The sequence below is a fragment of the Amphibalanus amphitrite genome, unplaced genomic scaffold, assembly GCF_019059575.1.
Source record: "Amphibalanus amphitrite isolate SeventyFive unplaced genomic scaffold, NRLGWU_Aamphi_draft 000630F_arrow, whole genome shotgun sequence".
NCBI classification, from domain to species: domain Eukaryota; kingdom Metazoa; phylum Arthropoda; class Thecostraca; order Balanomorpha; family Balanidae; genus Amphibalanus; species Amphibalanus amphitrite.
Window position 1 is genome coordinate 123,763 of NW_024882124.1, and position 27,228 is coordinate 150,990.

The 27,228-nt window shown below is 54.0% G+C and overlaps 1 protein-coding gene across 1 annotated transcript; it reads left to right on the forward strand.

Annotated features, from left to right (window-relative positions):
• LOC122363605 (tRNA (guanine-N(7)-)-methyltransferase non-catalytic subunit wdr4-like) lies at positions 1 to 27,119 on the forward strand. The gene is made up of 9 exons (XM_043333075.1): positions 1 to 32; positions 70 to 252; positions 890 to 985; positions 1,526 to 1,719; positions 2,087 to 2,178; positions 2,587 to 2,754; positions 3,470 to 3,636; positions 26,139 to 26,386; positions 26,944 to 27,119. The coding sequence occupies exons 2-9, from the start codon at positions 164 to 166 to the stop codon at positions 27,102 to 27,104; spliced, it is 1,215 nt and encodes a 404-aa protein (XP_043189010.1). The 5' UTR covers positions 1 to 32; positions 70 to 163; the 3' UTR covers positions 27,105 to 27,119.
• Positions 27,120 to 27,228: the final 109 nt, after the last annotated feature.

Consider the following 27,228-nt stretch of genomic DNA (forward strand, 5'->3'; position numbering starts at 1 on the left):
GTGGTGGCGGCTGCGGTTCACGGTTGTTGGAGGTATAGGCGTCCTAGTATTCTATGACCGTGGTTGGAGGGGTTGGCGTCGTTCCAAGGGGGTTTTATTATTGATTATTCATGAATCAATTTAAACTCTAAAAGCGAGGTCCGACCACATATAAGGCATTAGCATGGGCTACATGTCAGTGATTTGCTGTGGAGAAGTCGGCAATGCAGCATTCATTGGCTGTGGAGGAGAGGTCAAGTTATTGAATGACTGGTAAGTTGGGATCAAGATGCATTGCGATATTTTGAATGTTGAAATGAAGTTAAGTTTTGTGCAGTTAAGCTGTTCTCATTTTGATATTGGCTAGTTAACACGCTGGTATCAGACTCATATGTAAAATGCTGTGGCATGGCCCAAACTAAATGAGTTTGAGTTTTGCTTTGGTCTGGGTATGCGACCTTGTGTGTAACGCTAAGCCATACATAGTGACAGTCAGACTATCTAACGCTAAGCCATACATAGTGATAGTCAGACTATCACTGCATGATAGTCTGTTACTACGGAATTAAGTAATATCTCAACTGGGACAGTTGGTAACTATGTCCAATTGTCATGTAATGCAGGGGTTGGGAACTTACATACATACAACTATCAAGATGCCTTAACATGCAAAAGAATTTTTGATTTGTGATTAAGCGATAGTCTGTACATCTGTATATCTTTTTTAAGATACTGCACAGTGCACAACTTGTAAAATGTAATACTTCTTATTCCCTATTATAGACCAGTTCTTATGATATACATCTGTGGCCTTTAATTAATTTGTGTTGTGGAAGGTGTCTTACAGCTGTGTCAGTGTGTGTGTGTGTAATGTGACAGTAAGTTGTAACCGTATCTGTTTAACTTCCAGTGGTGAGCTGAAGAGATTCACATTCCCCCCTGTGACTACTGCAAAACACCCAACCAAGGCCAATGGAGAGGAGGCAGGAGATGAGCCACAGGAAAGGTGAGTACCTACGCTGCTGCTGACTCAGCTGATTCATTTGTGTTTCATGCAACAAATTAAATAATGATGAGGAACTTTGCAGATGCAAGACATTTCAGATGAAACCATACAATACAGACCTTTTTATCAACCTGTCTAGATGTAAATCATTGTATCAATAGGACAGTCTGGCTCATCTAAGACTTGATGCCTAGATCAAGATGTGTTGGTAGTTTGGCTCATATTGCACCTGGTTAGTCTGATAATGAACTTGTCCACTTGACAAAATGCAACGGATATGCTGGACCATATCTATGTACCTACATGTAAATATGTCATGCTATTTTAGTATTTTCCCCTGGGAGCTCATAGTTTGTAGCTCAGACACAGGCAGTTAGGGTCAATGTAAGGCCTGCAGTCTGCACATCATCTTTTACATTGTGTTTTAAGCTTACATATATTTATTGTCACAACATCATTTTTGTGTTGTTGACTGTGTGCTAAACACACCAAGTGTAGCATTCGCCCCATATAGCGCTGTTTGTCGCCCTCCGCTCTCAGAGACGAGCAGTCGTCGGGCCGCGTGCTGGGCGTCTGTGTTTCCCCGTCCGGGCGCCTGGTGGCAGCACTGAATGACCACAAGACGGCGTGCGTGTGGCGGGCCGAGGACGGCGGCCGGCTGGCCTCGTGGCAGACGACGCGCAAGGGCAGCTGCCTGACCTTCTCCCGCGACGAGCAGGCGCTCCTGGTGGCCGGTCAGTCAGAGAGACAGACACAGACAGTCGGGTCAAATTAATCCACCATCTGACGAAAACGAATTAATAGATGTTGATGGTCTATTTTAGAGGAACACGTTTCTATTTTAATTTTCGACATATCAATGTTTCTTTGTTGCTGTTACGTTTTTTCATACAAACATGTCAAATATGAGTTATATCAATCTTGCAAAGTGCTGCGTTAAGTATCTGGTTGGAGTTCATTGATTATGTGAGAGTTCCTTACCGGCGAATGTGCTCAACATGATCCTTCAATGTCGTTTTCCCTTCCATCATTTCACTCGTCTCATACACAGCTGGATGGATGGTCGCTTTGCGTTTTCTAAGGCTGTTTCACTGTTTTCAGATAAGTCTGGAGACGTTTACAAGTGCCAGCTGGGTGAGCCAGAGACAAAACCGCAGCTCATCCTAGGACACATCTGCATGGTTCTAGATATGGTATGAGGAGTTCAGTTTTGAATTTTATGCTGTGTTTGATATTGCTCTTACTGCAGTATGTGTCTTCTATCTGGCAACTTTTGACCTGTGGCCTTTCCTTGGTGTATCTACAAACAACCTACACCTGTTGGCCTGGGCCTCCCTCTGTGTGTGACCTATCTCCCTATACTTTGTAACCTTTGACCTCTCACAATATGTGTGTTTGACCTGCTGACCCTCCCCTCAGTGTGTGACTGGTAACGGCCGCCACCTGCTGACCTGTGACCTCTGACTGCTGACATCTGACCTCTGACCCTCCCCAGTGTGTGACCGGTGACGGCCGGCACCTGCTGACCAGTGACCTGTGACCTCTGACTGCTGACCTGTGACCTCTGGGCTCTGACATCTGACCTCTGACCCTCCCCTCAGTGTGTGACCGGTGACGGCCACCACCTGCTGACCTCGGACCGCGATGAGAAGGTGCGCGTCACCCGCTACCCCAACACGTGGTCGATCGCCGCCTACTGCCTGGGGCACACCGAGTTCGTGTCGGCGCTGTGCCTGACGGCGGCCGGCCGGCTGGTCACCGGCGGCGGGGTGAGTGGAGCGTCCTCTCTCCCGGGGCGGGGTGAGTGGAGCGTCCTCTCTCCCGGGGCGGGGCGGGGAGAGGTGGTGCGGCTAGGGAGGGGACTGGGGTTCTCAGGAGGAGTGGGCGCTGGAGAGCGAGTCTGGTGGAACGATGCTGCTGAGTTAGTGTTGGTGGCAAAGCTAACAGAATAGAAAATGCTACGAAATGGTGCCAGTATGTGCATCTCCTCTATGAATTGGCTTATAGTGTAACACATTATTGTCTGTAGATTCAAATGCCGTTTATAGGTAGGTTAGGACGTTTTTCGATTAGATCTCATTTTTAGAATCTGAACTATGCTAGCTGTTTGCTGTTGGATACTTAACACGCATATCATTATCGTCGAATGTTACATAACGTGTTTACTGTTATCGCTTCTGTATTATCTCGACCCATAAAGTAAACTGCGCACGGCACTGTAGCCGAACTATTTATGTGTCGAATGTTTGCTCTGATATTAATATGAAAGTAATCGGGTACTGCCAGTGTACCAGATCAACGCTATCGCTATCACACGATCGGCGTGCGTTGTTGCCTGCCAACCGTGCGATATTTTCGTCTGCCGAAATATCGAACCGCTCCCGGTGTTTTACTCGGTTGATGCGTTGCCCAGGGACCAATGCAGGACGACGCGGGCAAATAACTATGTGTATTTTGATGGTGAGTTTGTGTTTTTCTTTTCAGGATATGACTGTTCGTCTCTGGGACCCGGAGTCAGGTCGCCAGTTGGCGTGCTGTCCAGTGGCGGCTGAAGGAAGTGATAGTTCAAATAGCGAGCAAAAGGTGGCGGTGGTGTCGATCGCCGCTGTCCAGGCCGGGGAGGACAGTCTGCTCGTCGTTCGGGTTCACAGGTATGTGTCGGCTGCACCATCACTGACCGGGCCGCTGGTGTTGTCTGTCCTCACTGTTGATATGGGGTTACCGTATGGGGTAGGTACCGTACAGAAAGTGTTACCTTGGCCCTTGGGTTAGTGTTGAAGTTGGTCATGGCTCAGCCAAGCTCAGGTGGATTGTTTTTGTTGCCGGGACACGACTATGCATTTGTTGGTCACCAGCCTTTACATCCCGTCCAAAACCTCGTGAGTTATTGGAAACCAGGTCTTTGGATAAGCATTTGAGCATGCTTGGCAGTTGGCTATATCGGTGACCATACCACCAGCAGTATTTCACGGTATCGTAGTCTTGGCGGACCTGCGCCAGTCCACCAATGAAACATGGCCCCGAGGTCGGCCGGTCGCGACACAGCGACAATATAGCTACCAAACGAGCGCCGAAATGGCCCGGCCATCCCCTATCGCCGGCGGTCACTGGCCGCTGGAGGTGTGAATCATTGAGATAACCCGCTACCGAACTGTCGCCCCACTATTGATGGCTCACAGATATAGGCCGGGGCCGCGGGCCGGGGCTGACCGATCGGGAAACGGTGTGTTGTTCGGAAAGGTGCAAATCAATGCCCCGCCACCCACGTCTGGTGTATGTTTAGCTCAGACGGATAAGTGGAGCGTACATTCCGCGTTATAGGTGAGCGCAAACAGGCGAGTCTGTTCCGCCGGCGGCTGTTTGTCCCGGCTCTCAGAATGTAGGTAGCGGGGAACGAAACATTTCTCATATTTACTGCAACGCGGCTCTTAGAGTAGTTTACTTACGTCTAGTACTCTAGAGCTCGCTTCTTTATTGAGAGAATTCTTTCTGATGTATTTTATTTCACATTTCTAGGCACGACGCTACCCTTTAGGTGTCTCCTGGGTAGTATATTGAATCTTAGATCTCGGGTATCACAATATCATAAGTCAGTTCTCCGAGAACGGATAAAAGCTCGTTTTTTTTTCCCGCGCTGCCCGCCGGTTCTCTAGTAACGGGCTGCTTTGACGTCGGTGCAGACCGGTATCGCCCGGCCTGGATGGCGTCAAACAAACCAATCAGTCTCTGGGGCTGAACCCGGGGCGCTCTCATTTGTCGCTGCTTGCCGGCCGAGCGCTGACGCCACGGCGGCTCCTGTGACGCACTGATGTGGGTGATGGCGTCTCGCGCGCTCTCCGTCTGACGTCAGCGCCGCGGCGCCGCCGTCACCTCATTGTCTTCTGTGGGCGGCCGAGCGGTGGTGATGTATCGCCGATCTGCGCCGCTCCCGGCGGTACAGCGCGGCTCATTTGTGAGCTGGTAATGCGGCGAGGGGACGCGCTCGGCCGGGATATTGCGTCACGGAGTATGAGTGGTGGGTGATGAGCAGAGAATACCCGATACACGTCCCGCCGATCGGGGGTATCACACAGAGAAATGACGTGCAGCGGAGCGTCGTCGGGGGTTTTAGGGGCGCGGTGCGGCGGCAGAGCGGCTGCTCAGTGCTTTGTCTGGTGCGCCGTCCCAGGTCGGTGGTGGAGGATCTGCTCTGACCCGGGTCCTGCGCTGTGCGGGGGACATACACCGCTCCCCGGGTCCGCTAAGACGTGTGTGTGTCTCGGGGACACCGTGTCACAGCGCCAGTGCCGCGCCGGGCCGCTGGATAAAACAGGCGAGCTGCGGGGCCGCCCTCGCAGCGCCGGGGCCGGCCGGCGGCACACCGAGCGACATTGACATTCACCGGAGCCGGCGCCGACGAGCCTGTTGAAGGCAGGTCGCTCGGGGCCAGCAAACGGTCATTATCGTATTCAGCGGCTGCCTCGGTCGGTGCTCCAATATAGATGCAAATCCATGTCGCCGCCGCGACAGACAGATACAAGAGCGAGTGGAAACTCCACGGAACTGAGTGAGAACTCCGCGGGGGCAAAGTGGAGTGTCCGGCCGGCGGGCGAAAACGGATGTGCTGCGACAATAAGCACGCCGAGCACGAGTTGTGGCCCGGTTACGACAGCAATATTCTGCTCGACAAATGGCCACTCTCACTGGCCGCCGTTTGTCACCGTTCTGCGGCCGAGGGATTCGATGTTCGTCCGGGCGGGGTGGCGACCGGCGGCTGCGTGCTTCGCTCCAGGGCTGTGGTCGCGGTCATTGTCATATGCTCGTATGGGGAATGTGCCAGCGAGCGGTAACGAGAAAGGAGTCAGCCACCTTTATTTGACGTGCCACGCTGTAAACATTTCCGGTGCAGGAAAGTTGTTTGTTGGAATGTGTCGGGTTTTTAGGCGCCCGACCAAAACAGCCAGCGTGGTACCGACGAGTCGATCAGTGACGGCCGGGCGGGCCAAAGTCAGTCAGTCGCGTACCGACGAGTCGATCAGTGATGGCCGGACCAAAGTCAGTCAGTCGCGTATTGATCGGCTGGGACAGGACCGCATGACTCGTGATTCAGTGATGGGGCTCGCCGGCCGGGCCGTTAATATGCGAGCGGCGGCTGATGTTTCAATCGCTGCCCGCGGCGCTTACAAATACTGCTACGGCATCGATCGATAAGCGGCAGCTCAATATGAAAATGCCACCGGTAATGAACATATGTACGTGAGTCGTGCCAGAGAGATTATGACGGACTACAAATGGGGTCTTTACTATTTTATGTGAACGATATGTGGAACTATTCGATGATTTCCATTAGGGAAACGGCTTGCTCGACTGATGGTTCGCGGTAGATCTGAATATTTCTTTAGACACTGTGTAAGAATCAAAACGTATGCCAACGTCAACAGTGTGGTTTTGAAGCTTTAGACGTGTGTCGATGAGTGTATGCAACTCCCACTAATCGAATGCTTATCATGGCTGACCTACAATACTATAGCTGTGTCGTTTATATATCATAATTATGCGGATGAAACGGTGCTGTTCAGTTATTGCCGTAAGGTACTGAATAGTAAATACTAAAGGCCAATTTCTGCGTTGATGCACATTTTAGCACGGTAGAGCGCGCTACAGAGTCCTTGCTGTGCTCATTATCTTATATTACGTGCTTTCACAATCTGCTAGTGGGACATTTTTTCGTGACGTAATTGGAATTAATTAGTGCACCATTTCTACGTCACTACCTACATCATCTTACGCTAAACGACACCCTAGAACAGCTAATGTGTTTTTACTTCGCCGGGTAATTTTCCAAAGGCGTCGCCATTTCCCAGATTAATTATTAATCTGTGCGGCCGTAAGTGAATTGCTGATGGCGGTGCAATACCATTATGTGCCACCGTGACGTCTGAGCTACTGCCGGCCTGAGCGTTTTGTCGTCAGAGGGGCCTTTCTGGGACGTCAGGGCGACCGTGGGCGGTTTGGAGCGCCACAATGCCGAGTAGGAACTTGTACTGTCTTGCCGTGTATTGGCAGAACACACAAAGTCAAGACAGTTATTAGTAAAACGACATAACGCACAACAGCACCGCAGCCGAGCGTCCACCGCGAGCTCCGCACCAAGACTGCCCTCGTCCCTGACCCCGGCCGCTCGGCCCTCCAAGGTCACCCGCCAGGCGGCAGCACTGACGGGTGACATAAGGCCACTAAATACTACATTTCCTCCTCCCCTACAACAAAAATAGTGACTTCATTTCACAGCTCATATTTGCCCGTGCCAGTAAAGTGCAAAGTAACTGAACTTCTAAGTACAGCAGACGCAAAAGCAGAACAACATCCGAGACCTCAGGCGATTATTACAGTACGACAACCGGTTAAGTATTGAATCCATAGTACACTGGAGCGCGAACAGCTCTTCCCGATCTCGTTGTCACTCCTGCGCCCGTCTCCGGCAGCCTTGGTCGGACGACACCAGACTCCTCCTCCGCCGTGCTCGTCTGCCCTTGCTGAAGGTTGGTTCGCGTCCGTCGCCCTCCAGTCCCTGTCGCCGTCCCAGTGTCAGGCTGCGTCGACGAGCGGCCGCTGGTCGTTTCGTCCGCCTCCAGGGCCGTCGGCGGCACGTCCAGCTGCTGCCCGTGTGACGGTAGCCACATTTTTTCGAATCACAGCTTACAGGAATTGACAGAATCATAAGGCATGCATATTGGTGTGAGACTAAAAGCCAAACACGCAAAAGTGAAATCATCTGAGAAGAACGGCGCTTCAATTCCCGACACCTTCATGGATAACGCGGGTCAACAGGGCGCAGGCGGCAGATGGCCTACCCCACCTGGACCCGACGTAGCGCCGACCCCTCTTATCGGTCGCACGCCAATTGGGTGGCCACGCCAAAAACGGGCTACACCTGGCACTGCAGAGGTGTAAACACTGCCGCCTCCCCGCCCGCATCTACAGGAAAAGCTCATAACGGAACTTTATCTCTCCAAAGCGCAATCGGCCGGCATCCTGTGCGCCAACCCTCTGCACCTGCGCCTGGAATATCGCCACCGGCGCCGTCTCGACCGATAGTGGATCGACACCGGTGTGAGCATGTCAAACAAGAAACAGCTGACGCAGGGATCCCTCGGGCCGTATCATGCCGCTAATAGAAGGCGTCAAGCCATCAAAATCACACTCACGCCGACGAAGTTATCAGCCGCCGACAGACGCTAACAAAAATTCCCAGTCACCCTCCCTGCGGAATCGGAGGTGCAAATATGTACGTCCAGAAGAGCAGATGTTCCGTGCCGAGAGTGGGGCACGCCAATGCCCATATCTGGCATTCACCTGACGAGCAGCGACGCCGACGGTCGGGGACTACTGATACTGGACGGCAGCTGGGACAAATGAGCGCCCAGCAAACAGAGTAATAACTGACGAATTCGCTAATATCACAAGCGTTCGGCCAAAACAGGAACAGCTGGGAAGTTCAATGACCATGGCGGACCATACATAACCGAGATATCGTGATTACAACCAAACCAAGCGATAAAGCGCCGACGCCGGACAGTGTACCTCAGCTTCCCAGCAGAACAAAGGTGTGCACGACAGATGGCAAGAAGATAGCAAAAGTGATAAGCACTGCACCCGGCCCAATTACAACCAGCTGGAAGAAAGTCAATAACCAGGACCGATGCCACTCATGAGTCATCATACAGATAAAGATACTAGGCCTATCACGCCACACCGACGAATATCTAGCCATGCTTATCACACCTGGAACACCAACGCGATAGTAATCTGGGTATAAAGGAACGAGGCAGTCATGGAGGAGGGACCGAGGAGTGCACAGGGCACCGGAGTGCACGGAACATCTAGTCCGATCGAGGAGTGCACAGGACACCGGAGTGCACGGAGCATCGAGTCCTGCTGGGCGGAGCGCAGAGGACACGGCAGTGCACGGAGGATGCAGTACGACGGGAGGAGCGCGACGGGCAGCAGCTGACGAGGGAAGATCCAGTACGACAGTGATCGAGGGCTGGATCGAGGAAAGTGCACGCTCTCAGCCATCGACAACGGACAAACTGCTATCATCATCGACCTCTCGGTGACCGGCTTGGTCAACAACGCCGTTCAAGTAAGAATTGCCACAGAAAGGAAGTCTGCTCAATCCTTGCCAACATGCAATCATTCAGCTCCCGTCCCTCATATATTCACTCCGTGATTTGCACCAACCGGCTGATGGTTCAGGGCTACCTTTCTCGGGCTGAGCGTAAGGATTAGGCATATAGCGACAACACCATGTAAGCTTCTTTTTTGGGGGGGGAGACAAAGCGTGAAGACGTGAATATTTATAATGGATTGATTGGGTAAAATTTATTGGGTAGTTCGATAGGACTCGGGGGCTCAGTTTTTAATTGAATCGCTGTCGAATCATTGCGTCAGGGCTGGTCGGAAGTGACGAATTATGTTGCGCGATGGGAAGGTTGCTGCGCGGGTGTGTAGCTCTGGGTAACAGATAGCGCGATGTTATTTTTGTTTTGAAACAAAAATCAAGGCGAGGGTGCGTCTGGTAATCATGAGGACTGCGCTTGAATTTGGTTTGTTTACTCCGAGGTGTATTGCGTGAATAAAACCTTGAAAGTTTAGCGGCATGAGTATAAGAAAGGTCAGGAGTGATGACAAGGGCGACATTTATCTAACGGGCGTGAATACCTGGCCAAATGTGAGCGAGTACGGGGAAACATCGAAATGGACCAACCCATAACAATGTTCTCGTAACCCGGTCTCTCTCTCTCTCTCTCTCTCTCTCTCTCTCTCTCTCTCTCTCTCTCTCTCTCTCTCTCTCTCTCTCTCTCTCTCTCTCTCTCTCTCTCTCTCTCTCTCTCCCTCCCTCTCCCTCTCCCTCTCCCTCTCCCTCTCCCTCTCCCTCTCCCTCTCCCTCTCCCTCTCCTCTCTCTCTCTCTCTCTCTCTCTCTCTCTCTCTCTCTCTCTCTCTCTCATCTGCTGTATTCTTTATCTTGCTCCCAATGATTGTAACATATATCGACGCGATTGGACTAAACCATACAACAAAGTAGGATAAAGACCGAGACAATCCAACTAGCCGGAAAGAGGCTGGTTCGAGCCAGGCCCCTGTGCCTGTTTTGACTCTGCTGACGCCGTCGATCACTGCGAGATGGAAAATGATTATTCCGTGACTCGATGAATTCTACCGCGTATTCCCATGAAGTATAGCAAAGGCACCGAGCGGCTAGCCGTCCGTGTCGACCGGGCTTTGAAGGGCTAGGGCTAATATGTAAGAGTGTAAGAGCGATAAACGAGGGCAAGGTTGCCGAGTTATAGTGTCGCGGAGTGGCTCCGCCAAGGTGTTCAGAAGAAACACAGAGTTATGGTTTCGCGGAGTGGCTCCGCCGAGAGTATAAACATTTAGGAACTTATCCCTCAACTGAAGCACAACCGGACCACCCACAACACCGAGTCGACAGACCGGCAGAGGTGCGTACAACCGCTGTTTCCTTTGAGCTTGGGCGAAATCATCCGCACTGTGGCAGTGCGCGCGCGAGAGAGAGAGGTGGTCAATGGAAATGTAGAGTTGTTATGCGGAGTGGCTCCGCCGAGAGTATTATCATTTAGGAACTTATCCCTCAACTGAGGCACAACCGGACCACCCATAACACCGAGTCGACAGACCGGCAGAGGTGCGTACAACCGTTGTTTCCTTTGAGCTTGGGCGAAATTATCCGCACTGTGGCAGTGCGCGCGAGCGAGAGAGAGGTAGTCGATGGAAATGTATGCACTGTGGCAGTGCACGCGATTGAAGAGCAGGCAGTGGTCGGGAGCGCATGAGGAACGTAGCTTCAATGGAAGAGAGTAATAACGTAAATGGGGTCAGAAGGACACCCAGTGCCAATTTGCTTAGGATTCAGGGATTTAAAGGGGTTAACACCTCCTTATACGCACGTAAGTATCAAACAGGGCATAAACTCACCTCGGGATATAACTATGCCAATTCAGCGCCACTGGAGGGATTAGATGGAAACGGGAGGGTCGGTTTGTCTAGCCGAATGTTCTTCGTAGGTGTATGTATGCATGACCGAATCAATGACGCGTGTGCGACCGAAAGGGAGTAATGAATGGCTATATTAAGGACCAGTGGGAGCTAGACACTCACGCTCGAATTGCATAAATTTCTCTGATGGAATAGAGCCCTTGGCAGCGAACGGATACGAATGGGAACATGGGAAGGCCTTGCCCTGGGGTTTAAAGCCAAGCAATTCCATCAGCCGGTGACAAATCCCATCCCTTCCAAATTGAACCCATTCCTCCCCGAGCAGTGAAGACTATATGTTGTAAGGAAATTGCAAGCCTCTCAAATAAATTTGGACTGCACGACGACGGAGCCAGTGCCATGTGTGAAACAGACAGGCGTTAAAGAGGAGACAATACACCTGCCCACCCGGTGTCGTCCTCCGAGGCGGACGACCACGCCGCTTACAGCCACACGCCACTCACACGGCACACGTGCACCGCCAAGCCGCCCAGCAGCACCGTTACAGTACTGGCGCCCTAAACGTGGGGCATTGCAATTAGCTTTCAACACGAAGTCAACAGAGTTGCTTGAACCGAAGAACCCAGAAAACGAAGATGCATATACGACACCAAACGCAGACAAGTATCATGCTGAGGGAAGACGCACATAAAGTGCAAGATAAGCAAATTAGATTCTACAGATAGCAAGATGCATGGGGAAGCAAACGTACCTACTGAACCAATGTCGGAAAAGCCAATCATGTCGACACAAGCCAAAGAAGCTTCTGCACCATCCAAAAACAAAAAGAAGGGTCACATTATCCACAACATCGGGACAGAAAATGCAGAGTGCCGGCATAGCAATCGACTGGAACAGTTTCCGGAAGGAGCTCTTCACATAGAAGAGAGAAGGCCAAAGATGCAAAATGGAGCAGGCAAAGTTTATCTCCGCTCCGATGACAGCCGACTGGAAAACACAAGCAAGCCGACTCTTATAAAGTTATTCAGCAGCCTACATTTCATGAACCTAAGCTGCACCGTGGAAGGAAGTCACCGCAATTGAACAAGAACGGAAATCAAGAAGCAGCCTGCCCTGACAGCAAGTCAATTAGTCAGTTCAGCGGAACATGTCATCATATACTAATGACCTGTCATCTATTCTAATTATCCCAACCATCCCACGATGCAAAGATCCAACCCCAAGGAATATCCAGCCATCCGTCAAGCAAGAACCGCGGCTCAATGTCCGCTCATAATACCTCTCTCATGTCTAACAGCAGGCACGGGCGTCGCCATAAGCCTTGCCGCCTCACTACGAGAGCCGACTGGAGCCGAGAACGACAGACGTGGCGGAATGCGGCATGCAGCACGTGCCAGAGAAGGCCCACGCAGAAATCGCTGGACTTCAACAGTCCGGGGGACACTGGACACCAGCCTGCATTCTTGGAAGCTGGAGCAGCAGCGGTCAAACAGTAGGTGGGGTGGAGTGTTCGAGGATAGAATCAGGTGACATGTCATTGCGGCGTTGTAGTAGAAATAAGGGGGCTTTGTGTAGGCGAGCTGTAGGGAGATTATAGGTAAAATACTGTTTGCTTTATTGTTACTAGGTAAAACACACCTACTGTTTGCTCCGTGTAAAAGCATAGGAACAATGGCATTCTCTATCGTTGCGTCGGCATTAGAGGCAATGTTACAATCGATTGCGTGAACAATGTTTAGATGGTTTAATTATGTCTGTATGTTAGCCCAAAAACAGTAACCATAGACATGAACCATCAGCCGGCATCAGCCCACGATTAGTGTACACGAACACAGCTAGAGAAGAAAGGAGTCAATGAAAAAATATGCTCAAAAGACAAACACAGACAAGAGAAAACAAAACAACAAGAGTCAAAAACAGATAAATCGTGACGATGACTGAAGAAACCCAGCCTGCATTGGACACACGCACAAACACACACACATGCACACAAACACACACACACGAAGAAACAAAATTGTGGGGGCACAATTTAAAAGAAATGAGCCTGAAAATGTGACGGTAGCCACATTTTTTCGAATCACAGCTTACAGGAATTGACAGAATCATAAGGCATGCATATTGGTGTGAGACTAAAAGCCAAACACGCAAAAGTGAAATCATCTGAGAAGAACGGCGCTTCAATTCCCGACACCTTCATGGATAACGCGGGTCAACAGGGCGCAGGCGGCAGATGGCCTACCCCACCTGGACCCGACGTAGCGCCGACCCCTCTTATCGGTCGCACGCCAATTGGGTGGCCACGCCAAAAACGGGCTACACCTGGCACTGCAGAGGTGTAAACACTGCCGCCTCCCCGCCCGCATCTACAGGAAAAGCTCATAACGGAACTTTATCTCTCCAAAGCGCAATCGGCCGGCATCCTGTGCGCCAACCCTCTGCACCTGCGCCTGGAATATCGCCACCGGCGCCGTCTCGACCGATAGTGGATCGACACCGGTGTGAGCATGTCAAACAAGAAACAGCTGACGCAGGGATCCCTCGGGCCGTATCATGCCGCTAATAGAAGGCGTCAAGCCATCAAAATCACACTCACGCCGACGAAGTTATCAGCCGCCGACAGACGCTAACAAAAATTCCCAGTCACCCTCCCTGCGGAATCGGAGGTGCAAATATGTACGTCCAGAAGAGCAGATGTTCCGTGCCGAGAGTGGGGCACGCCAATGCCCATATCTGGCATTCACCTGACGAGCAGCGACGCCGACGGTCGGGGACTACTGATACTGGACGGCAGCTGGGACAAATGAGCGCCCAGCAAACAGAGTAATAACTGACGAATTCGCTAATATCACAAGCGTTCGGCCAAAACAGGAACAGCTGGGAAGTTCAATGACCATGGCGGACCATACATAACCGAGATATCGTGATTACAACCAAACCAAGCGATAAAGCGCCGACGCCGGACAGTGTACCTCAGCTTCCCAGCAGAACAAAGGTGTGCACGACAGATGGCAAGAAGATAGCAAAAGTGATAAGCACTGCACCCGGCCCAATTACAACCAGCTGGAAGAAAGTCAATAACCAGGACCGATGCCACTCATGAGTCATCATACAGATAAAGATACTAGGCCTATCACGCCACACCGACGAATATCTAGCCATGCTTATCACACCTGGAACACCAACGCGATAGTAATCTGGGTATAAAGGAACGAGGCAGTCATGGAGGAGGGACCGAGGAGTGCACAGGGCACCGGAGTGCACGGAACATCTAGTCCGATCGAGGAGTGCACAGGACACCGGAGTGCACGGAGCATCGAGTCCTGCTGGGCGGAGCGCAGAGGACACGGCAGTGCACGGAGGATGCAGTACGACGGGAGGAGCGCGACGGGCAGCAGCTGACGAGGGAAGATCCAGTACGACAGTGATCGAGGGCTGGATCGAGGAAAGTGCACGCTCTCAGCCATCGACAACGGACAAACTGCTATCATCATCGACCTCTCGGTGACCGGCTTGGTCAACAACGCCGTTCAAGTAAGAATTGCCACAGAAAGGAAGTCTGCTCAATCCTTGCCAACATGCAATCATTCAGCTCCCGTCCCTCATATATTCACTCCGTGATTTGCACCAACCGGCTGATGGTTCAGGGCTACCTTTCTCGGGCTGAGCGTAAGGATTAGGCATATAGCGACAACACCATGTAAGCTTCTTTTTTGGGGGGGGAGACAAAGCGTGAAGACGTGAATATTTATAATGGATTGATTGGGTAAAATTTATTGGGTAGTTCGATAGGACTCGGGGGCTCAGTTTTTAATTGAATCGCTGTCGAATCATTGCGTCAGGGCTGGTCGGAAGTGACGAATTATGTTGCGCGATGGGAAGGTTGCTGCGCGGGTGTGTAGCTCTGGGTAACAGATAGCGCGATGTTATTTTTGTTTTGAAACAAAAATCAAGGCGAGGGTGCGTCTGGTAATCATGAGGACTGCGCTTGAATTTGGTTTGTTTACTCCGAGGTGTATTGCGTGAATAAAACCTTGAAAGTTTAGCGGCATGAGTATAAGAAAGGTCAGGAGTGATGACAAGGGCGACATTTATCTAACGGGCGTGAATACCTGGCCAAATGTGAGCGAGTACGGGGAAACATCGAAATGGACCAACCCATAACAATGTTCTCGTAACCCGGTCTCTCTCTCTCTCTCTCTCTCTCTCTCTCTCTCTCTCTCTCTCTCTCTCTCTCTCTCTCTCTCTCTCTCTCTCTCTCTCTCTCTCTCTCTCTCTCTCTCTCTCTCTCTCCCTCCCTCTCCCTCTCCCTCTCCCTCTCCCTCTCCCTCTCCCTCTCCCTCTCCCCTCTCTCTCTCTCTCTCTCTCTCTCTCTCTCTCTCCTCTCTCTCTCTCTCTCTCTCTCTCTCTCTCTCATCTGCTGTATTCTTTATCTTGCTCCCAATGATTGTAACATATATCGACGCGATTGGACTAAACCATACAACAAAGTAGGATAAAGACCGAGACAATCCAACTAGCCGGAAAGAGGCTGGTTCGAGCCAGGCCCCTGTGCCTGTTTTGACTCTGCTGACGCCGTCGATCACTGCGAGATGGAAAATGATTATTCCGTGACTCGATGAATTCTACCGCGTATTCCCATGAAGTATAGCAAAGGCACCGAGCGGCTAGCCGTCCGTGTCGACCGGGCTTTGAAGGGCTAGGGCTAATATGTAAGAGTGTAAGAGCGATAAACGAGGGCAAGGTTGCCGAGTTATAGTGTCGCGGAGTGGCTCCGCCAAGGTGTTCAGAAGAAACACAGAGTTATGGTTTCGCGGAGTGGCTCCGCCGAGAGTATAAACATTTAGGAACTTATCCCTCAACTGAAGCACAACCGGACCACCCACAACACCGAGTCGACAGACCGGCAGAGGTGCGTACAACCGCTGTTTCCTTTGAGCTTGGGCGAAATCATCCGCACTGTGGCAGTGCGCGCGCGAGAGAGAGAGGTGGTCAATGGAAATGTAGAGTTGTTATGCGGAGTGGCTCCGCCGAGAGTATTATCATTTAGGAACTTATCCCTCAACTGAGGCACAACCGGACCACCCATAACACCGAGTCGACAGACCGGCAGAGGTGCGTACAACCGTTGTTTCCTTTGAGCTTGGGCGAAATTATCCGCACTGTGGCAGTGCGCGCGAGCGAGAGAGAGGTAGTCGATGGAAATGTATGCACTGTGGCAGTGCACGCGATTGAAGAGCAGGCAGTGGTCGGGAGCGCATGAGGAACGTAGCTTCAATGGAAGAGAGTAATAACGTAAATGGGGTCAGAAGGACACCCAGTGCCAATTTGCTTAGGATTCAGGGATTTAAAGGGGTTAACACCTCCTTATACGCACGTAAGTATCAAACAGGGCATAAACTCACCTCGGGATATAACTATGCCAATTCAGCGCCACTGGAGGGATTAGATGGAAACGGGAGGGTCGGTTTGTCTAGCCGAATGTTCTTCGTAGGTGTATGTATGCATGACCGAATCAATGACGCGTGTGCGACCGAAAGGGAGTAATGAATGGCTATATTAAGGACCAGTGGGAGCTAGACACTCACGCTCGAATTGCATAAATTTCTCTGATGGAATAGAGCCCTTGGCAGCGAACGGATACGAATGGGAACATGGGAAGGCCTTGCCCTGGGGTTTAAAGCCAAGCAATTCCATCAGCCGGTGACAAATCCCATCCCTTCCAAATTGAACCCATTCCTCCCCGAGCAGTGAAGACTATATGTTGTAAGGAAATTGCAAGCCTCTCAAATAAATTTGTACTGCACGACGACGGAGCCAGTGCCATGTGTGAAACAGACAGGCGTTAAAGAGGAGACAATACACCTGCCCACCCGGTGTCGTCCTCCGAGGCGGACGACCACGCCGCTTACAGCCACACGCCACTCACACGGCACACGTGCACCGCCAAGCCGCCCAGCAGCACCGTTACACCCGTCCCGCCGGAGGTGACTGTCAGTTGTCTCTGGTTCCGGTCTCGCCTCCAGCCTGTCCTGCTCCTGCTGCTCCAGCCGGTCGCGGTCGCCAGACGACTCCAGCTCCGCGTCAGTCGGTCCCGTCCGGTCGGCTGCACCGTCCGGCTGCGCCGGCTCGCCTCTCCGGTCGTCGATCTCTGCTGGGCAGCTACCGGCGCTCCGCGTCAGGCGGTCAGCGTGGACGCGGGTGCCGTCATCCAGCAGATAGCTCGCTGGCCCCCGCTGCTGCACGATCCTTTTCGTCGCCGAAAACCGGAGCTGCCCCTTCCGCGCCTGCGGAGGAAGCCGGTGACGGACCTGGTCTCCCACAGAGAAGCTGGGCGTCTTGACTCCGTGGGAGCGGTCGAAGTACGTCTTCTGGTAGGTTTGTTTCCGCTTCACGTGCTCATGCAGGTCACCAGGTCTCGCCGGATGACGTCCGCCGACGTCCAGTGCCGCGCTGAGTTTGCCCCTCATTGGTCGTCCGTGAAGCAGCTCAGCCGGGCTCCTTCCAGTGGTCGCCTGCACCGTACTCCGGTACGAGAACAGGAACATCTGCAGATATTGAGACCGGTCAGCCTTTTCCAGGTCAGCTATCTGAAGTGCCGCTTTCACTGTTTTGTTGGCTCGCTCTACTTGACCTGATGACTGTGGGTGGTAGGGAGACACTTTGATATGGGCAACACCCACATTCCGCAAGTAAGAAGCGAATCGTTCCGACGTAAATGCAGACCCACAGTCAGATACAATCTCTCTCGGGTACCCTTCCCGGCACGCCAACTTTTCCATAAACTGTATCACCACCTCTGACGTTGGGTGCTCGCAAAATCCCACCTCGATCCATTTCGAATAGTAGTCGATAGCGACGACGGCAAACCTCTGGCCGGGTCGACCTCCACTCATTGGCCCGATGAAGTCGATTCCCAGTTTAGACCATGGCTCACATGGGAGTTGAACGGGCTGCATGGGCGCGTGTCGCGGTGACGCCGTCTTGTCTGCGAGAGAGCAGATCTGACAGCCCTTTACCTGTTCCTCCACAGCCTGGTCCATGCCTGGCCACCAGTACAGGTCTCGCAGTCTTTGCTTTGTTCGGACGATGCCTTGGTGTCCTTCGTGTGCCAGTTCAACCAGTCTCGTCCGGAGCGCCGCAGGTACCAGGACTCGACCGCCACGCAGAATGACGTCATCTTCTACCGCCAGCTCGTCTCTGCAACGGAAGAAGGGCTGCAGTTCGGGCACGCACTCACCATAGCGTCTGGGCCACTGGCGCGGTATCTGCTGCCTCAGCTTACTGAGAACCGGGTCCGACTGTGACGCCGCCCTCAGCTCCGCGCCGGTCACCGCGGCCCGCTCCTCCGTCAGGGCCGCAATCACCAGCTGTTCGTCGTCTGACGCCTCCTGCACTGATGATGGAAGTCGAGACAGCCCATCTGCCGGGTTGATGCGCCCCTTGACGTGCTCCACTGTGAAAGAATATTCCATTAACCGACACGCCCAGCGAGATATGCGCATTCCTGCCCTGCCGATCCCACGTGATGTCATCAGGGTAGTCAGTGCCTGGTGATCGGTCCTCAAGACAAAGTCCCTGCCCCACAGATATCTGTGCCACTTCTCGATGGCCCAGACGCTGGCCAACGCTTCTCGTTCCGTGACACTATAGTTGCGTTGCGCAGTCGACAGCGTGCTGGATGCGAACGCAACCACTCTCTCACCCTCGGGGTGCATCTGCGTGAGCACCGCCCCGATGCCCACGTCACTGGCGTCTGTCGTCACCGCTGTGGAGAGGGTCGGGTCATACATGGCCAGGGCGGAGCTGCTCAGAATCGCTGCTCTGACGTCCTCGAACGCTTCGTTCATCTTCGGCGTCCACGCGAACGGCGGAGCGTTCTTCCTCAGGGGCTGCCGCAGCTCCTCCACCCTGGTGCTGTACCTGGGAATGAACCGACCGTAGAACCCAAACAATCCCAGGACTGCCTGCAGCTCCTTGACTGTACCTGGCGGCTTCATGTCTCTCAGGCCCTGCACACGGTCGGGGTTCACGGCGACACCCTCCCGGGACACTGAGAACCCCAGGAAGTCGATACGGCTCACCCCGAAGTGACACTTGTCCTTGTTCAAGGTCACATTGTACTCGCCGAGTCGTGCCATGACGTCACTCAGACGGCGGTCGTGCTCCTCCTTGGTCCGTCCCGACACGATGACGTCATCGAGGTAAACCTGAGCACCAGGTAACCCTCGCAGGATGGTCTCCATCATCTTCTGGAAGCAGCTGGGGAGTGATCGGAGACCAAAACAACACCTCAGATAGCGGAACACTCCCTCATGCGTTACAAACGCCGTCAACTGTCTGGACTCCTCATGAAGCAGCAGCTGGTGATAAGCAGCCTTCATATCGAGAGTCGAGAACACTTCAGCGCCAACCAAGTTGTCCAACATCTCCTGCATGTCAGGTAACGGGTAGCCACTGGTGCACACCGCCTTATTTACCACGCGCAAATCGACACATAGTCTCAGCTGACCTGATCGGCGCCTTGATACGACGATCGGAGAGATCCATGGCGACCCGTCGACCCTCTCGATGATCTGCTGCTTCTCGAGGTCTTGGAGGTGCTGCTTCACTTCCTCACGAATAGAGAACGGCAGCGGCCGGAGCTTCTGTTGAACGGGCACAGCACCGTCCCGTAGCTGTACTCTGTGGACAAAACCACGGATAGGTGGCAGCACACTCATAGCCTCATGACTCATAGGTGGCAGCACCACTGCGTTTGTCACTAACCTCTGTGTAGCGCTGTCCTGATCGTTGCCGGCCTCCACGTCACTGGATCGTCCCGGCTGCCGATCGACCTCATACACTGTGGAGCCGTGCCAGGTGGAGATGCAGAGACTCTTCTGGAGGTCCCTGCCGAGCAGTGGCGTGCCGGCGTCCACCACGTACAGGCGGCCCTGGCAGCTCCGCCCGTCCTCCGTCTCCACCGATGCTGTGATGACGCCCGTCACCACCAGCTGGCTGCCTCCGTACGCCCGGAGGTTCACTGTCGTGGGTAGCAGCGGCCTGTGGCTCAGCGCGGTCTCGTACAGCTGGCGAGGGATGATGGACACCGCCGCACCCGTGTCGACCAGCATCGTCACCCAGTTGCCGTCCAGCCGGACGTTAAACTGCAGAGCAGAGTCGTTTTGATTGACTGCCAGAACTTCCACTACGTCTGGCTCCACGGCTCTCACCTCCTTAGCAGGTTTCTGAGGGCACCGTACAGCGAAATGTCCAACAGTCCCACACCGTCGACACTTTTGGCCCTTGGCTGGACACCAGTCATCAGTAGACACGTGACCCCGGCGACCACAAGCATAGCAGAACTTGCCTTTTGTTTTGTCGACCGGCGGTCGTTGTGCTGGTGTCTTATCTCGCGCCGTGTAGGCCACCTCCAGCGGCTCGGTTGCCGCCGCCGCCCGGCTCGGCTGCCCGCCGTCATCTCCCCCGAACAGCCGCCGGCGCTCCACCGCCCGGTCGTCGGCCATGGCGATTGACTCCAGACGCTGCAGGGTCAGATGGTCCTCAGCGCACAGACGATTACGGAGATGGTCAGACGTGCATCCCTCGACAAACTGATCTCGAATCATCTCGTCTTCCAAGGCTCCAAATGCACAATATCTACTCTGCTCTCTTAATGTAGTTATGAACGAGGCAGTAGACTCCCCAGTCTTCTGCCGAAGCCTACGGAACTTGACTCTTTCTGACATGATATCCCGCGGCTTATCAAACAAATGCTGAAGGAGTGACAAACACTGTGCCATTCCCCCGTCTTCCGACTTCACCTGTACCCGGGAGTCCGTTCCCGAGTCCGTTCCTGTGCCGGTGTCACCTGGCAGCGGCGCGTCCTGAGGCTCCGCCGCAGGCACCGCCGCAGGCACCGCCGCCGCCTCCGCCACCCGGTAGCGCCGCCGACCCTCCTGCCCGAGGCAGTGCAGCAGAAGCGCGCGCTGTCTGGCCTCATCCCACTGAGACCAGCCGATGGTCGTGGCGTACAGCTCAAAATCCGCATACCAAGCACTCCAAGGAACACTTCCAGCCGCGGCCGTGTCCATAAAGGGTCCCGGCGGACGAATCCCGTCCATGGTCGCCTCCGCTTGAGCGCATCTCATCCTCGTCGCCAAAATGTACTGTCTTGCCGTGTATTGGCAGAACACACAAAGTCAAGACAGTTATTAGTAAAACGACATAACGCACAACAGCACCGCAGCCCTGTCCTATCTGTTCCCCACCCTGGTCTGGGAATCTACCTTTTGCGTATGATGTCCCAGGCACAGCACGGGTTTGGTCGGTATGATTGGCTACCTGACCAGGCGGTCATGCATTAGCATTTGTAGACAAAATCGACATTTTTTTGCAGCTTCAAACGTTTGATAGCACCCATGAAGGATAATGCCGGCATTGTGGGATAAGGGCTCACTCCAACCAGTAAACTCACTGCGACAACAAAGATGGATATGGATGAGTGGACGCAAACATCTTTTCGGGTGGCGCAGGCGGCCCAACTTATGCTATCAACTCTCATTCACGGTGCTGTGTGTCGGCTTCTGATCAGTTCGTTTGACTTGAATGACGGTATAGCCGACCGTTTAGCTCTTCTGTCCACTCATTTGTCTGGCTCTGCGCCCATGACTAGCCGAGTTGGTTCGTTCCTCTGATGGCGGTTGGTTGGTTTTTGTGGCCGTCAGCCGGCTGATGTGGCTCTGTCGGACGGTGTATCCCGTCGTCGTTCCGTTCCGGCCGGTCTTCCGGTGATCCTTCCGGTGAGAAAGGTCAGCCGCAGCGCCCGCCCCGCCGATCCGCCCGGCGATGGACGGCACGGGCCGGCGGCTCCCGGCTCAGAGCGGCTCTGCCGCTGTCCAACAGCGCGCTCGTTTGTCGCTGCTGATGGACTCAGCGGCTCGCCGAACAGACCGCGCGGACCGCTCACGTACCGGCGCAGAGTCTGCCGCGGCGCCGGGCTGCGAGCGATCCGTCCAGTGGGGCTGAGCAGTCGTTCGGTCCATCTCGGGTCAGCTCAGGTCGATCGGTCGGGTCGAGTCGGGTCGGGTCGGGTCTCGCGGTACCCGGTCCGCCGCTGACCACTGGCGGCGGGACAGAGCCGATTCGTCGCTCCGCTCGCCCGTACAGGGCGGCCGGCATGCGTGGCTAATGTACGCCATAAACTGGAGCTGGCTCGTAACCTATGGACGCGCCCGTAATGGGGCGATAGTTTTCAGCTGAAATACGTGCCGCCAATGCGCCCGCGGGATTATTCAATTGCTGTGTTCGTGCTAAATTGCCGCTCTATGGGATCATATATTTTAATCTGTCTAGCTTCTCAACTGCGCGTGGCCCGAGATGATGTGTTGCACAGTAGGTTAACGGTATGCGTGATGTCCCCTAAGGAGCTATTTAGCTCAGCTCTTGTTTTCCTTCCATAGAGAAGGAGTGCTTTACAGTACAGCGCGAACGGGTTATATTGTTTCGTGGAGCTCCGAGGAAAATGTGGTGCGCTATCCCGAGGGTAGACTAACCTAGTAAGAGATGCACATTTATTTGAGATACATATTTTTTTGGTATATTTGATCCTCACTAATGACTTCTGTTTCCGCGGACCTAGCATCCGTTACAGGTTCTACGGAGCAGTGTATGTAGCTCCGTTAGCCCGTGTCGTCGGCTGGGTCGTCTGGTGACCACTGCTTTATGAACAGACCTCTGAGGTCGGCTTTGACGGGTCGGCTCGCGGTCAGACGCTGTTTTTGATGCTGCCGGTGTCCCCAAAACTACTCCGGGCACATCTGCATCATTGAACTCGGAGCTTTGGAGATCCGGATCGGAAATTGAACGTGGGTGGCAGTGTAACACGGCTCTTTTGAATTATGCTGGAGCTTTCTCGCTAGGGTTGTTTTTGAGCCATTCCGTAATTTACCTTGACCCATTGCAGCTCGACCCTTGAACTCGAGCTAGTCACTCGGTCGTTGCAGAGATCGCTGAGCACCGTGCTCCCCGCCCATCTAACGGAACACCGTGTTACCCCGTCCATCTGCCGAAGCACCTGTCCTGTCCCTCCACCCGCTGGAACACCGTGCCCCCCCCCCCCCTCCACCCGTCCATCCGTTGGAGCACTGTGCTTCCCCGTCCATCCGCTTGAACACACTGATCCCGTGTCCATGAGTTGGAGCACCGCGTGTTACGGCTCCGTTGGAGGTGGTGTGACGATAGTGGCGCTTCGCGCAGCGTTTCCCGGATAGAGAATCTCTGAGCGGCCGGCGCGTGTCCTATACCGCGCCTGGTGTCGGGGGTCCAGCGGAGTGCGGGCGATATCAATGTGATTTCTCACGTTACATTAGCATTAGTTCTCTTCCCTGGTTGATGTTGGCAGAAACTTATGGAATAGGGAAATGTAATTTCCGGTTACAGGACTCTGACCTGGCTCTGGCACTGGTTGAAATAATCTTTTTCGTTTTGCTTTCGTAGTTCCATTTTAGCAATCCAACTTAGTTCTTGAAAGCAGCATTCAATCTGCTGCTGTAAACATCTCTCTGATGTTGTCAGTATTTCATGCAGTCATGCTGTTGTTTCGCTTTGTGCGTTGCCGTTGGTATTCTATCCAGATGCGTCACAGCACATTGGCCCGTTCCTTATAATCAGTTAATGTCACTGTTGTCACTTTTACAAAACAAAAGCAAAACTCGCACGCCTTTCAGCCGGACGTTCTTACGGACCCGCACCAGACCGCCATGGTTGTATTTCTACGGCGGTGGTCGGGTCCGGGAGATACCGGCTGTCGTAGCTACTTTATACGTGCAAGCAATTTATGAGGCACCTTCTGCTCGTCCTGAATTATCACAGTCACATGATTAACGCCATGGTTAGTGGGAATTCGGGCGGCTTAGCTGCGAAAATTAACTATAAATCTGTCCTGAGTGTTTGAGAAGCGTTATTTCATTTGGCTGGCGAAATTAAGCCGGCGTTCCGGGCGAGAGCAGGCGCTGCCGTCCTACACGCTAAGCAAACTGGCGCCCCGGCCGGGATCCGCGGTCCGCCGGTGTCTCTCCGTGCCTCTGGAAAGGAGTGGTGATCGGCAACGGATACAGCCTCCCCGCACCGTCGTAGGTCATGCTGCATGTCGTACATCTACATAATGTGGCAGACATTTGTGTAGAGTGTATTTCGTATCACTAAATAACGTAACGTACTGGCCGATCTCCAGACAGGCTCCTCACCAGAAAGTAACCTTTACACACCATCATCGGTTCAATAAATACATAATCCATATTCACTGTCTTCACATACATCATTTATAATCGTATACTCTGCTGGCTGTCTTGTTCACTCAGGGAATAAATAGTGCTGACATAAAAGAAACGTCGGTAATCATGCGCGAGCTGTAGCAAAGACAGGGAAGTCAAGAAGAGATATCACATGCCTGTGCCGTTTCACTCGGGGGTTGACGTGGCTGGCGGCGGACGCCGGCTCGGCGGGCTTGTGTTGGCACCGCCACTATTTGCTATTCGTGTTGGGTTGCAGTTTGTTGGGCTGTTAGACGGCTGCGCCCTGGCGTTTTCTGCGATTCCTGCCCTAAATTATTTCCCACAGTCGGGTAGTGCCAGCCTACTAAAAAACAGCCGGAGCGTACCGCCTGCGCTCCTTTACGCGGGCGCCGCGCTGCCAGGCGTCACGTCACGTCAGCTCCGTCACGGTGGGAGTGACGTCGTCACGTCGCTGGTGCATCTGTGGGGCGCGGGCACGGCCCATCAAACCCGGCGGCGGCGTCTTAATGTTGTGACAGGTGTCGACACCGGCGACGGACGACCGGAGAGGCGTGATTAGTCATCAGTCGCAGCGTCTATGGACGGGTTAGTCGGTCATCAGTCGGGGCCATCAGACGGGTTAGTCATCAGTCTATGGACGGGTTAGTTGGTCGTCCGTCGCGGCCAATATAGTCAGCTCGGCTGGTTTGTCGGTGACGTCGTCGGCCTTCCGGCTGTCTGCGGGGGCCGGCCGCAGTTTGGTCACGGCCTGGCAGCGGCCGGCGCGTCAGGCTGGAGGAGTATTAGGGTCGGCCGAGCCGCGCGCCGGCCGCGGACTAAGTCGGTCGGACGGGTGCCGTGTCGGTGGTCCGGGTCACGGCGGCGGTACGCCGCGTGGCGCCCCTCCGGCGGCGTGTAATCGGTATCGATGTTGTCCTGTCCAGCCGGGGACGTTACGCGGTGGGTCTGGGGGTAATCGCGGGACCCAGCTGTCAGTGGTGTCCGCGGCAGCGACGGGAGTCAATACCGCCAGAGGGGAGCGTATCGACTGCCTCTGTTACACGGTGACTGCATCCACTGTCCAGTCCTGCTGGCGCACTGCGCAACCGACGGCAGCGGGGAATGCGCGGCCCCGTGGAAGGGTTGTCCAATTCGTGTGATGATAAGACCCTAATGCAAAGTCTAGTTATGTCGTTATGTTTGCAATGCGTCGTTTCCTGTCGTTAACACCTGTTCCTCATTCCGACGACAGGTGTTATTCGTCACGGCTACACGGGGGAGCGTCGTAGTATTGTCCCTAATGTTTAATGTCGTCGTGCTGGAGGCCTGTTGCTGTGTTGAGTGTCCAGGGTCAGTATTGATGTGCTGAATGTCACATGCTTGATGTACTGCGTTGCAGACTTCCTTAGTGCAGCTGGCAGTACGTTATGAAACATTGAAACATTGCAAACGATCGATTTCGATTGTTTTGGGACTGCTCTGGGGTTTGACTTCGATCTGTGAGTGATCCGCGAGTTCCCTTTTCGGCTGCTAAGCAGTGGAGAGTGTTAGCGACTTGTCTGACCAACTTCTCGGCCAGTTCTGGCGGCGCCGACTCCGCCGGTGTGTGTGCAGAACTGCGGCGCTGACCCGGCTCGCCGCGCCGATGGCCGGGACGGCCCACAAAGCTCGGCTCCCGGTCACGGCGCGCCACGGCTCTCCGTTATTGGGGCCAGTCACGTGCGCCACTTGCTCACCGCTGCAGGATGTGCTACGCCTCATCTGCCGCGCGCTGCCGAACCGCGCGCCGGCGGCGGCAGTCACTGGCGGCTCCAGCGCCGTGGTCCATCTGTATTCTGTACTGACCGGACCCCGCGTTGAGTTAGGACCACCACTGACTGCCCCGCTCCTCCGGCAGCTGGAGCCGCCTGGTGGTGCTCTCCGTGTCGGGCGACACTCTGACGCCCCGGCCGGACCTGGAGGGCGCCCTCCGCCAGCCGGCGGCGCCCTGGGCGGTGGCCGCCGCCGCCGACCGGCTGCTGGTGCTGCGACCCGACCCCGAGGCGCCGCTGGTCGAGTACCGCGCCGCCGCCGACGGTCGGCTGACCCTGCAGCCGGCCGGAGCGCGCGCCACTGCCGCCGCCCGGCTCTGGAGCGAGCTCAAAGGTGGGTGTCGCGCGGCCGTGTCTGTCGCCGTTAGCGTCACCGGATGGCGCGGGGACGGACGGAGCCGCGTTTGATGTGGTGATGGGTGCGCGGGTGTGACGACCGCTGCCGGCGCCCGCTCGGAATGGAATGAGGGCCGGACGGTCTGGGACGCGCGCCACGTGCCGCCGCACGGCTAATGGGGAGCTAAGAGGCTGTTTGGCGCTCTGCTCACTGTCCAGGTGTCAGGACAATCCCCAGGTGGACTGACTGATGTTGAAAATGTGGAATTATGTTGGCATGATAACGTACTGATGTTTGTGAGCTGCTGGGTATCACGGGTGCCATGCCATTGCTGTATCCACGGACTGCTTTAGTATATGGTTGTCTTTAATTGCTATTCTTGTGAAGCATTTATGATTGATGGGATTATCATAACTACCGTGCAGACTGTCCCTGGTCTTTAAGACATTGTTGAATGTCGCCTCAGCTCATAAGACTTCGCCCCTCTCAACACCGGTCAGTGTCGTGTAGCGCAATGTGTCGTGCCCTCACAAATTGGTAATGTGTGCTCGCAGAAACGTTCGAAGTTCCCGAGGAGGTCACCTGGTTGTTCAAACAGTGGTTCGACAACGTCGCCGACTACAAGAGCAAAAAGGAAGAACGACTGAGGGGCGAGAAGAAAACGAAGACGTCGGAAGAGAGCTCACCGAAGAGACTAAAAAGCGCGCCGGAATAAACGTTAGTCACGTAATGGCTGTTTGTTTGCTCGCAGGAGTCTCGTGCCAGTAGACGGAGTGGCGGAAAACACCGCACAACATCCGTGTCCCCGACTCCCCTCCCCCCCCCCCCTCCCTGAGCGA

Coding starts and splice junctions, on each gene's coding strand:
- LOC122363605 (XM_043333075.1), top strand. CDS start 164: ATGGGCTACATGTCAGTGATTTGCTGTGGAGAAGTCGGCAATGCAGCA. Junction 1,720..2,086: donor GCAGGCGCTCCTGGTGGCCG/GTCAGTCAGAGA, acceptor CACTGTTTTCAG/ATAAGTCTGGAGACGTTTAC. Junction 2,179..2,586: donor TCTGCATGGTTCTAGATATG/GTATGAGGAGTT, acceptor CCCTCCCCTCAG/TGTGTGACCGGTGACGGCCA.